The sequence below is a fragment of the Drosophila erecta genome, unplaced genomic scaffold (assembly GCF_003286155.1).
Source record: "Drosophila erecta strain 14021-0224.00,06,07 unplaced genomic scaffold, DereRS2 tig00000126-arrow-pilon, whole genome shotgun sequence".
NCBI classification, from domain to species: Eukaryota; Metazoa; Arthropoda; class Insecta; order Diptera; family Drosophilidae; genus Drosophila; species Drosophila erecta.
Window position 1 is genome coordinate 7,140,050 of NW_020825209.1, and position 9,595 is coordinate 7,149,644.

Below are 9,595 nucleotides of genomic sequence, written 5' to 3' on the forward strand. Positions count from 1 at the left end.
TCGGTCAGATTGAGGACACGCGGCTTACTTCCGGTTCCGGTTTCGGTTACGATGGAGTGCCGATATGTGATTGGAATGCACATTTCAACTTTAACTAACAGCACAACTTGTATGGACTGCATTGAAAGGCCACCAGATTTCCAGAGAAGCAAACCATTCCATTCTTTATTGTAGCTAATGTACCCGATGCATATTGACAATCGGTAGCAACACAATATGGGGAAAAGTCGAGTTTATTACAAGAAAATTAAGAGATGAGTCAGTCTCACTGCGGTATTCCAATCCACAACTCTAAGAAAAACAGTCTATCGTATGGGGCAATTCGAGTGCCTCGCAAAGACTAGGAGATGGAAATAAGATAATATAAGTTTACAAGGTTCCTACAGTTAGGTGGGTTTTAAACTTAAGAATACGCGCTTGTCAACTTTCAAGGTTCGGGCGCGGGACGTTGAGCTTTGGGATTCATAAAGATCAATTCATTCAGTGGGCCCCATCCCGCGTAATATCGTCTCAATGCATTATGTATTCCAAATCGAATTTGGCACCAATGCGAGGCACACGCTGTTTCCTTAGTTTGGCCGCCTGCAACAGAAGCAAATGGATTGAGTAAATGATGCAGGGTAGCTAACTCTCTCTCCTATCACCTGGGATGATGACGATGCTGTGGGTGCGTCCGTACTGCCTGATGAGACCGCAACAGATTCGGACTGCGACGTAGACGGTTGCTGGACCGAGAGGAAATCGTTAGTTTGGGAACCACGGCTTTGGCGTGCAGCAATGCTCACCTGAATCTTCAGCGTTTGCATCAGTCCAATCGCCTGTTCGCCTGCTGATTGTGCCGGAAGACTAGAACTGGTCTTTCCGTCTGTGGTCTGGTTCTTCGATTGCTGCAACACAGGCGGAAGACAGAGATTCTTGAAATGACTAACCTAATCCATCCTCGTGAGTTTTCTTACGGCATGGGCATCTTGGCGACCAGCTGGTTGCCCGCGCATTGATTTTTTTGGACGGTACGCCTGTATGGGCACAAAGTCTTGTATCGATGACGATCGCGGGGCCGCATTGTTGAACTCCGTCAGCTGATGCGGTTGGTGCTGCTGCGGGAGTGGCTGCTGGAGGGGTTGCTGTTGCCGTTGCTGGTTCGGGTGATATGGATGCTGGTGGTGGTGCATGCGCAGGTTGTTGTTGAAGGCGCTCTGCGCAGCCATGTTATGGTTGTTTTTGAGACGCGGCTGATTTCCGTTGTTGAAGCCAGAAGGGAATGCGTTGGCATACTGCATCTGCGGGTGCATCCGCTGCAGGGACTGCCTCAATGGCGGACCACCCAATGGTGGCTGATCCCGCTCCGCTCCCGTTTGAGGGCTTCTGTACCACTGCGCGCTCTTGATACGCTCGGTCTCCATCTGCGCGTGCGCCTGCTGGTGCTCCTGCGCCTCCTGCTGCCAAAAGAGCGGTGGCTTGGGCAGATTCTGCAATGAAACGTGGTTAGCTGAGTGGACAAAAGGCGCATTTGGGCTGGAAGCAGTTACGGGCAGTTGGCCGGGAAGTGGAGCTTGTGGCAGCGGTGGTGATGGTGGACGTTGCGGCTGCTGCTCCTGGTCCTTCTTTAAGCCCAACAACGACATGAGCGCCAAAGTCTGAGCCTGAGGCGTCACCGTTGCGGACGTGGCTGCAGTAGATGCAGTGTAAGCAGTGCTTGGAGCTGCAACTGCAGCGGTATCTTTTGTGTGTGGAGCAACAAAGCTGCTGCCGCCTTGTTGACGTGAGCGATTGTTGCGCCAATTATCTGGCGCAGGCTGCGGTTTGGTTGTTGGGGCACTGACGCGTTCCCGCCAGTTGGACACCTGGTCCGGCGCCACCGGCTTTGGCTCCGGCACTGGCTTGTGCGAATTCGTCCTGGCCTTTGAGTCGCCACGCGTCTTCACGAATTCGTCGCAAATTTGGGTCTTCATCGTGATCGGAACCCAGGTCGACCCGGCTGCGGTTACATAGCGACTACTGCTCGCACGGACTGGCTCGTCCCGTGTGTTGTTCGGCTGCGGATCCCTCACCGACTGTTCGTTTTCGGTCTGCTTCTCTGCTTGCTCTGCAGGGAGAAGAAGTGGAAGGATTGCCATGTATGTGTCTAATCCAATACTCTATGCTAGGCCGCATAGGCCACTTACCGCCCGTGTTGATGATCACCAGGGCGTTCTCGGGGACCTTGTAGACTCGGTCTTGGGCGATGCCGTGGATGTCGTTGCAGTTCGGTACGGGCTTGTCGAACAGCACCTCGCAGAAGGTGTCGACGGCATGGACGCACTCCAAGCGGACCGGGTTGGGATCCGTAACGGGGTGAATGCCAATCACGGTGCCCTTAATGCCAACAGGCACCATGTAAACGGTGCGTACGATGACGACGCGGTCAAAGAGACGCACGGGTCGCCGTGGTCGGTAGGCTTCTGGCAATGTGACATTGGGCTTGATGAGCAAGTGCGGCTTCACCTGCAGCTTAACGTCCTTGACGGGCAGTGAGCGCAGCTCGTCGACGGCGGCAATCAGAAGCTCGACGGTCTCGCGGCAGACCGTTTTTGAGCCGCAGGAGATGCGTTCCACTTTCATGTGCGGCTGCTGGCGCACCCAGTTGGCCAGATCCTCGACGCGGTGCTGGCCAACCTGATTGGGGAACACGTCCTGCTCGAAGACGTACTCGGCGCGATCGTTGGTATCGCCAAAGAAGGTGATCACGTCTGGGTAACGCTCGCAATAGTCGCGCATCAGATCCAGGGCCAGGCTGGAGTAGAACCACTGGTTGTTCGTGCGGCAGCAGTATCCTGCGCGCTCCTCGTTCTGCCGCGGATACTTGAGCTGCAGGCCAATGTTGTGCTTGGTCACGTTCTCCATTTTCTGCCGCCGCGGACCGAGCACCACCCACACGGTGCCCGTGAGGCGTCCCAGGGCACGCCCACTGATTCTCAGCATATGGCAGACCTGGAAGGTGTTCAGGAAGTCTCGATTGCGCTCCTCCTGCAGCAGACGTGCCGGCCCTACTTCCGGTTCCGGTCGGACCCTGATGCTGACTGCAGATATGAACGGATGATGGGGTGTCTTGGCATGGCGAAACGGACTTACCCTGAATGCGGCCATTCGTGTGGGCCAGCAGTGGGTCTTGTACAGTTCCCTCACTGCCGTAATACGGATCGGTGATCAAGAAGATCGTGCTGCCGACGGGAAAGAAGTCCTCCACGCTGTGGAACTGCTTGCGCATGCTCTCCCGCACTGCCAATTCGGCCACCACACCCTGGGCGGGGTAGCCGGTGATGGAGGTGCTCCACGAGTCGCGCACCTTCAGTGTCCCCTTGGCGCCAAACACTGTCGAGCTGCCAGCGAAGGTGCGCACATAGACGAGCACGTCATAGTTGGCAAACTTTATTCCCATGCGGGTGGTAAAGCTAGCAGAGGAGGACAAAGAAGGAGGAGCATTAGCAGTGGGGCTGCAGGCATGGGCGGCGGCTTCACACTCACTGTTCCTCCAGCATCTTGCACTCCGAGTCGAAACGCCGCGAATCGTTCTGCGCGATTCCCTCCTCGTCGACGCGCTGATCTCGCGTGGCCACGCGCACCACCTTCGCCTTGACGAGATGCGGCCAACCGATGTGCACCACCTGCTCCAGGTACTGGCCGGCTACCGCCTCCAGGGTGTCCTCCAGCTGACGCTTGCGCGGCTTCAGCACCATGTTCTGGTTGCGACTGACCTGTTCGAACACCTTGACGCGGTCGTGGCGCAACTCGAACTGCAAAATAGGGAGCATATAAAGGGCGGGCATGGAGAGCGACATGAGTCACTCACGTCGAACGGCAGATGCTGCATAGTGGGGAATCCCGGGAAGAAGACATGCCTCGCCGCATTTGGCTGCTCGACGCACACGCTGTGCGGCAGATTGAGGGCGATTTCGCGCGACCACTTGGCCACCTCCGTGCAGTAGAGCTCGGGAAGAGCCTTCAGCGGCGGATGCGATGGCATCGGACCCTGCGCCTCTGCACTGTAATTGTAGAGGTACATGGGGCCATGTCGATTCCGTTCCCGCTCCGCCAGCGACAGCTGCTCCTCGCATGGCAGCATGGCGGCCAGCAGGCGCCCCTCGTCGATGAAGGGTATCAGCACCACCGCCTCCCAGTCGTGCTTCTTTCCATTGAGGTCGCTCTCGAACTCCAGCGGATAGAACTCGGCCAGCGGGCTGCTCGGCAGCACCATGAGGTCGTGGTAGGCGGCGGGGAGCAGCTTGCAACTAGCCGTCGGTAGCACCGCCAGCAGCTGCATGTGGAAGATTAAATAAATCTATGTATTTCTGTATGTAGATATATGCGGTAACTATGGATCTCATCGACGGTGCTGAGGGGCGGCTAAATGTCTATTGTTACACGGTAATTGGATGAGAAGACTGCTTTGAGAACAATCCACTTCTTAAAAGGATCTCATTTTGACCAAATGCCCTAGTAGTAGCATTGGATTAGAGGGAGATAGATATATGCTCCACGGGTGATAAGCTGGTGAAAGTCTAAATTGTGTTGCTCTCGTTTATCTTTGCGAAATGATAAGCCTGATGAGATCACCATAACGTCACGTTCTAGCTGATAACCATTCCTAGGGAACCTCCTCCCCACAGAAGCTTACCTGCTGGAATGGAAGAAAGGGGGTGCCCATCTGGAAGTCGATCTGCACCTGCTCGATGTTCCTGAGGTCGCTGATGAACGGCGCGTAGTGGAAGGGATAGTACCAGTCCCAGGACTGCACGCCACGGTAGTAGTAATCGAGCACCCACTGCAGCGCGTTGACGTAGTGGTGGCCCAGTTCCTCGAGCAGGTCGCTCTGCGGATCCCGATTGAACTTGTTGCGGTAGTAGTTTCGCTTGTAGTTTTTTAACTCGTTCATCAGAACCGCCTCCTCGTCGCTCCAGTCCTCCTCGCTGCCGTCCTCGTAGAGCTGTGGATGGAAGCGGGCATTCAAGCATTCAATGGAACAATGCAACAAGTGCATACCTTCATGCTCTCGCTGATGAGGGCGCCTAAATCGGAGTCGATGTCCTGCGATTCGGTGATCTCGGCGACGTCGACGTCGAACGCCTCTGTCTTGGCGTTCATGTACTTGAGGTCGTCGGCGTGCTCCTTGAACAGTTCCAGCTCCACCTCGGCGAGGGCCGACAGGAAGATCTGCAAGCGGCGCAGATTGAGCTTGCCGTTCTCGTTGATGTTGCCGCCAAGGGTCGGGTAAATGCTTATGTAGGTGCGGTAGAGCAGCGGCAGTGCGTTGGAGGAGATGTGCATGCACGGCAAGTGGGGAATGAAGTCGTTGCCGACCATGAAGCCCATCAGCACCCAGTCGTCGATGAGCTGCGAAACATCCAACTTGCGCTCGGCGGTGTTCAGGGCATCGAACTCCAGCTCCAAGTACTCGCGCAGCAGACCCAGGTGCAGCAGGAAGAAGCGCGTCTCCTCCACCGAGGTTCGCTTCACGTTGCGCCCAAACTTGACCTCCTCGCGAAGCACCACGAAGTGCAGCTCGTGGGTGCAGAGGCCCAAAATGATCAGATCGGCGTCCAGGCCGTACAGGCAGTGCCGCGTGTTGGGATCAAAGTCCGGCTGCGCCTTCATGTACCGAATGTAGTCCATAATCTTGTGCTCGCCCTCGCCGGGCGTCTCCTGGCCACTCAGTATCACGCTGCACTGCTGCCACAGCGGATCCGTGGATATCTTCGTCTTGAGGAAGGCGCGCAGTCCCTCCTGCAGCCGCACCATGAACTCGGTGCCCGGTGTGATGCAGTTGCTGTCGAAGCGCTCGTGCTCCCGCCGCTCGCCACGCTGCGCCGCCTTGGCCTCCAGCTGCTCCGCCTCGCGCGCCGACCGGAATCGCCGGCTGCGCTGTTGGTTCATCTTGGCACGGGGCGCCACTCCGTCGACGGCCAGGAAGAAGAGACGCTGCGGCTTGATCAGGTAGAACAGCTTGTCCACGTAGTTGAAGATGTCCTGGAATATCTGGTGCTCCTCCAGGTGAAAGTGAATGTTGTTGTCGTCCGGATGCGAACAGTTGTGCACGATGCCGTTCATGTCCAGGTACAGGTTGTCGAACTCGGGTATCTGCAATGGGGCGCATACAGCACATGGGATGGCATCGTATCCACAGCTAAAGCTAAAGCCACAGCCACATCCTCTTCAGATTTACTTACGCTGTGCTCCCGCGCCAACTCGCTGAGGCATGGATACCGTTCGCTGATGTAGCGAAAGAACTTGGGGACGCCCATGCTGCCGCGCTGCTGTTCCTTGATCAACCGAATTTAGATAAACCGATTTGTGTTCTGGCCGAAAATTTGTAGTTTTATCTGTATGAACATGTATTGATTAACACCTTATTTGCCAATAGAAGGTACGGCGTTGCCACACCCTTGCGCAGTCACTCTGTGGCAGGTATGGCATTCCGTTTTGATGCTTCACCGAAAGAACAAAGGCTTAAAGGCCTTCAAATTAAAATGGCGCGGTGTAAACTAGAATGGATATTTAGCTGAAGGCTTGCTTTGTGGGGCTTACAGTGATTTTTGGCTATATACTTATTGTCTTTATAGTGATGCTTGGCCTTATACTAATATTTTGGGCTTTGCATCTGTAGGTGGGGTTAAAATCACTGACCTGGCAGCCCTGGCCAAATGCAATTCTCGGCCTCCAAATCAGTTGGTTCCATTTGAGAGCAGTTCTCTGGCTAGTATTAGCGCTGACTATACTACCCAAGCTGCACATTTTAAATTGCGCTGAAACCCTGAAACGCTGAATAAAAACGAAAACAAAATTATTTAAATATTGCGCCAACGCTGGCAACGGAACTAGTTCCGCCCTTAGCTAAGACTCGAACCCCAATGACAGTACCCACTAGAGGGGCCATATTGTTTCCAATTGGAATAAAAACACACACCACTCGTTTGGTCACACTGGCCCAGGCGAACAGCTGTTTTCCGAACCGAAAAGCGCTTGTGTTCCAAATTTTACGTAATTCGTATTTTGAAGCCGATTTCTGCCGTATAGCCCCAACCGCCTAGCGAAATGTCGGCTCTCCGCCAAGTGATGTGCAGAAGCACTGCCTCCCTGCAGCTGTAGGTGCCTCCGCCTGGCCGGAGCAAGTGCATCCGTGTGCATTTACCACATCTGCATCCCTGGCAGCCCTGTGCAGTAATCCATTATCGCATCTCGCTATTGCAGGTACCAGGCCAACAGAGCAGCCGCTGCCCGCTGGGCATCCACCGCCTCGACGGACGGCGGTCCCCTGGACCCCAAGACGGCCCTGGCCCGACCCGACGAGCTGGAGCAGCGCAACAAGCTGAGTGGCAAGATCACCGTGCCCACGGCCGTCAATCTCAGCCCGATCAGCGGCGTTCCGGAGGAGCATCTGCGAGAGCGGCGTGTGCGCATCCATATTCCGCCCAAGAACGCCATGCAGAGCGGCACGGACAACGTGAACACCTGGCAGATCGAGTTCGACAACCGCGAGCGCTGGGAAAATCCGCTCATGGGCTGGGCTTCCAGGTAAGTAGCTGCTGTTCACCGCCATGGCAACCTTGGTCAACGTATCGTGTTCCAGCGGCGATCCACTGTCCAACATGAACGTGCAGTTCGGATCTCAGGAGGAGGCCATCACGTTCTGCGAACGCAACGGATGGCGCTGGTATGTCGACGGCGCCGAGAAGCCCAAGAAGGAGCGCGTCAAGAACTACGGCATCAACTTTGCCTGGAACAAGCGCACGCGCGTCTCCACCAAGTAGACGCCCCCCGCAGCTAGCCAGGATTATAGACCACAATTATCTTATTTTTTTTTGCTTTGTTCATTCATCTGAGTACCCAAATAAACAGTCGGCTGGACTCTAATGACCACAGCACCATGTAATGGCCGCCAGTTTCGATGCCAGTGGAAGGCGAGTGAATCACATGCGCCTCTAGTGACGAAAGGTGTGGGAGCGATGCTTCTTGTGGTGATGTCCGCGTGGCTCTCGCTCCTCGCGACGCCTGTCTCCATGGCACTGCTTCTCCAGGCCGCGTTCCCTGCTTCGACTCCGACTGCGGCTTCTCTGCCGGCTCCCACTATGATGCTTGTGCCAATCCCGGTGCTCGTGGCGCCAGACTCGATGCACCTGCCGCTGGCCTCGGTCCTTGTGCTCCTCAAGCCGCTCCGTTTGCTGATTATGCCGCTCCCTGTGCTGCGTTTGCCCAGTGGGCCGCCCTCGGTGCTCCCGAAACCGCTCCACTGGCTCATCGTGCCGTCCCTTGTGCTCCTGGTGCCGCTCCGTCACCGCCCTGTGCTGTGTTTGCTCATTGTGCCGTCCGCGGTGCTTCTGGAGCCGCGCGTCGTGTTCCTGTTGCCACTGCCTCTCCAGCGCCTGCATCTGCAGGCCGACCAGCTGGTTCAGCTCCTCGTTGAGCGTGGGCTTGCTCTTGCGGTGGCGCCGCTGCTTCTTTCGCTCCCGCCGGGTCTCGCCCACCACCTCGGTGAAGGCGGCGTTGTCCTGGAACTGCGGGTGCTTCTTGGTGTGCTGTAGAACGTGCTCGTATATGAGTAGCCGCTCACTCGCGTCGAGTCCTGCCTGCAAATCATCAAAGGAGACAGCAGGGAGCGGGAGGCGTCGTGCTCCCCCGGTTCCGACAATGCCCTGAATGGTCGAGTCATCGAGCTGGATGCTAAAGGCGGGATCTTTGCTGCAGGAGGCCGGCAATGGCAACACCTCCGATGCAGTTGCGCCGTCCTTGTCTTGCAGGATGTGGTCACTCGCCTCCATCACCCCCCGCTCGCTCCAACCGAAGCGCTTCAGGATGGCGTGCAGACGCTTCCTGCTGGCGGCCACAAAGAGACAAAGCTGCTCTCGCTTTTCGTCCACATCTTCGCCAGACATTTTTAGCCAGCGCGAAAAACAGAAAGTGTTGGAAAAGGCCAAAATGTGCGGCCAGTGCTGCAGAACGTAGCGTGTATTTACAGTCCTAGAAAGTTAGGAATAATCTAATCTATGTTGCCATTCAGCTCCTATAGGTGATGCGGGCAGCAGGAGTTCAGCTCCAGAAAAGAACGGTGAAGGCCATGATCAGGCAGGCGGCTCCCACCCACGGCGACTTGCGCTCCCCGATTCTCGCCAGCTTCCAAAAGGTGCCTAGGAATCTGGATACAGAGCAGACGAGAGTTGAGTGTAGTGACAATCAGAGGACTTGTCAGGGCGGGATTGGGAGCACTCACCCGGTCTTGTTGCGGTCTATGATGCTGGGAAACAGCGAGCGCAGGTAGGCACAGGTGCAGATCAGCAGCAGGATGACCGACAGCAGGCTTTGGAAGTTAAACAAGGCGCTCTGTGGAGGGAAACGTGAGTTAGTGTAAGAAATATCAGTGAAGCGAGCGGTTCAAACCATGATTTAGCAAATCGAAATCCGTGTTTTGGGATAAAATGACAACAAGCGGTAAACTAGTGACGTGCCATCAGCTCGGCCCAGGCGCACTGGTTCCAATATAGGAATCACACGGTCTGACTGGTTCGATAGCAGGTTAATCGACTGTTAGAATGTAGTCTGCTCAAACTGTTAAGGAGTTAAAATA

At 55.7% G+C, this 9,595-nt stretch overlaps 4 protein-coding genes across 4 annotated transcripts; 1 reads left to right on the forward strand and 3 right to left on the reverse strand.

Moving 5' to 3' along the window:
* Positions 1–217: 217 nt before the first annotated feature.
* Positions 218–6,467, reverse strand: LOC6550391 (5'-3' exoribonuclease 1). The gene is made up of 12 exons (XM_026982493.1): positions 6,204–6,467; positions 5,020–6,114; positions 4,655–4,963; positions 3,830–4,294; positions 3,505–3,773; positions 3,112–3,431; positions 2,166–3,059; positions 1,530–2,086; positions 957–1,469; positions 786–887; positions 645–725; positions 218–582 (listed from the first exon to the last, which is right to left on the reverse strand). Exons 1-12 carry the CDS (start codon positions 6,276–6,278, stop codon positions 511–513), a joined length of 4,752 nt encoding a protein of 1,583 aa, XP_026838294.1. The 5' UTR covers positions 6,279–6,467; the 3' UTR covers positions 218–510.
* A 452-nt stretch (positions 6,468–6,919) lies between these two features.
* On the forward strand, positions 6,920–7,906 carry LOC6550392 (NADH dehydrogenase [ubiquinone] iron-sulfur protein 4, mitochondrial). Its single transcript, XM_001977738.3, has 3 exons — positions 6,920–7,118; positions 7,225–7,548; positions 7,604–7,906. Exons 1-3 carry the CDS (start codon positions 7,069–7,071, stop codon positions 7,782–7,784), a joined length of 555 nt encoding a protein of 184 aa, XP_001977774.1. The 5' UTR covers positions 6,920–7,068; the 3' UTR covers positions 7,785–7,906.
* On the reverse strand, positions 7,893–8,927 carry LOC6550393 (pre-mRNA-splicing factor 38B). The gene has a single exon (XM_001977739.3). The coding sequence runs from the start codon at positions 8,904–8,906 to the stop codon at positions 7,956–7,958; it is 951 nt and encodes a 316-aa protein (XP_001977775.1). The 5' UTR covers positions 8,907–8,927; the 3' UTR covers positions 7,893–7,955.
* A 7-nt stretch (positions 8,928–8,934) lies between these two features.
* On the reverse strand, positions 8,935–9,530 carry LOC6550394 (protein kish). Its single transcript, XM_001977740.3, has 3 exons — positions 9,409–9,530; positions 9,242–9,351; positions 8,935–9,166 (listed from the first exon to the last, which is right to left on the reverse strand). The coding sequence occupies exons 1-3, from the start codon at positions 9,409–9,411 to the stop codon at positions 9,061–9,063; spliced, it is 219 nt and encodes a 72-aa protein (XP_001977776.2). The 5' UTR covers positions 9,412–9,530; the 3' UTR covers positions 8,935–9,060.
* Positions 9,531–9,595: the final 65 nt, after the last annotated feature.

What these genes read in the sequence shown, in the direction of transcription:
- LOC6550394 (XM_001977740.3), bottom strand. An exon ending in ATAGACCGCAACAAGACCGG is followed by an intron (nt 9,167 to 9,241) that starts GTGAGTGCTCCC and finishes CTCTGTATCCAG; the next exon opens with ATTCCTAGGCACCTTTTGGA.
- LOC6550393 (XM_001977739.3), bottom strand. Translation starts at nt 8,906, where the DNA reads ATGTCTGGCGAAGATGTGGACGAAAAGCGAGAGCAGCTTTGTCTCTTT.
- LOC6550392 (XM_001977738.3), top strand. Translation starts at nt 7,069, where the DNA reads ATGTCGGCTCTCCGCCAAGTGATGTGCAGAAGCACTGCCTCCCTGCAG. An exon ending in AGCACTGCCTCCCTGCAGCT is followed by an intron (nt 7,119 to 7,224) that starts GTAGGTGCCTCC and finishes TCGCTATTGCAG; the next exon opens with GTACCAGGCCAACAGAGCAG. An exon ending in CTCATGGGCTGGGCTTCCAG is followed by an intron (nt 7,549 to 7,603) that starts GTAAGTAGCTGC and finishes ATCGTGTTCCAG; the next exon opens with CGGCGATCCACTGTCCAACA.
- LOC6550391 (XM_026982493.1), bottom strand. Translation starts at nt 6,278, where the DNA reads ATGGGCGTCCCCAAGTTCTTTCGCTACATCAGCGAACGGTATCCATGC. An exon ending in CACGAATGGCCGCATTCAGG is followed by an intron (nt 3,060 to 3,111) that starts GTAAGTCCGTTT and finishes TCATATCTGCAG; the next exon opens with TCAGCATCAGGGTCCGACCG. An exon ending in GTCGCCAAGATGCCCATGCC is followed by an intron (nt 888 to 956) that starts GTAAGAAAACTC and finishes CCTGTGTTGCAG; the next exon opens with CAATCGAAGAACCAGACCAC.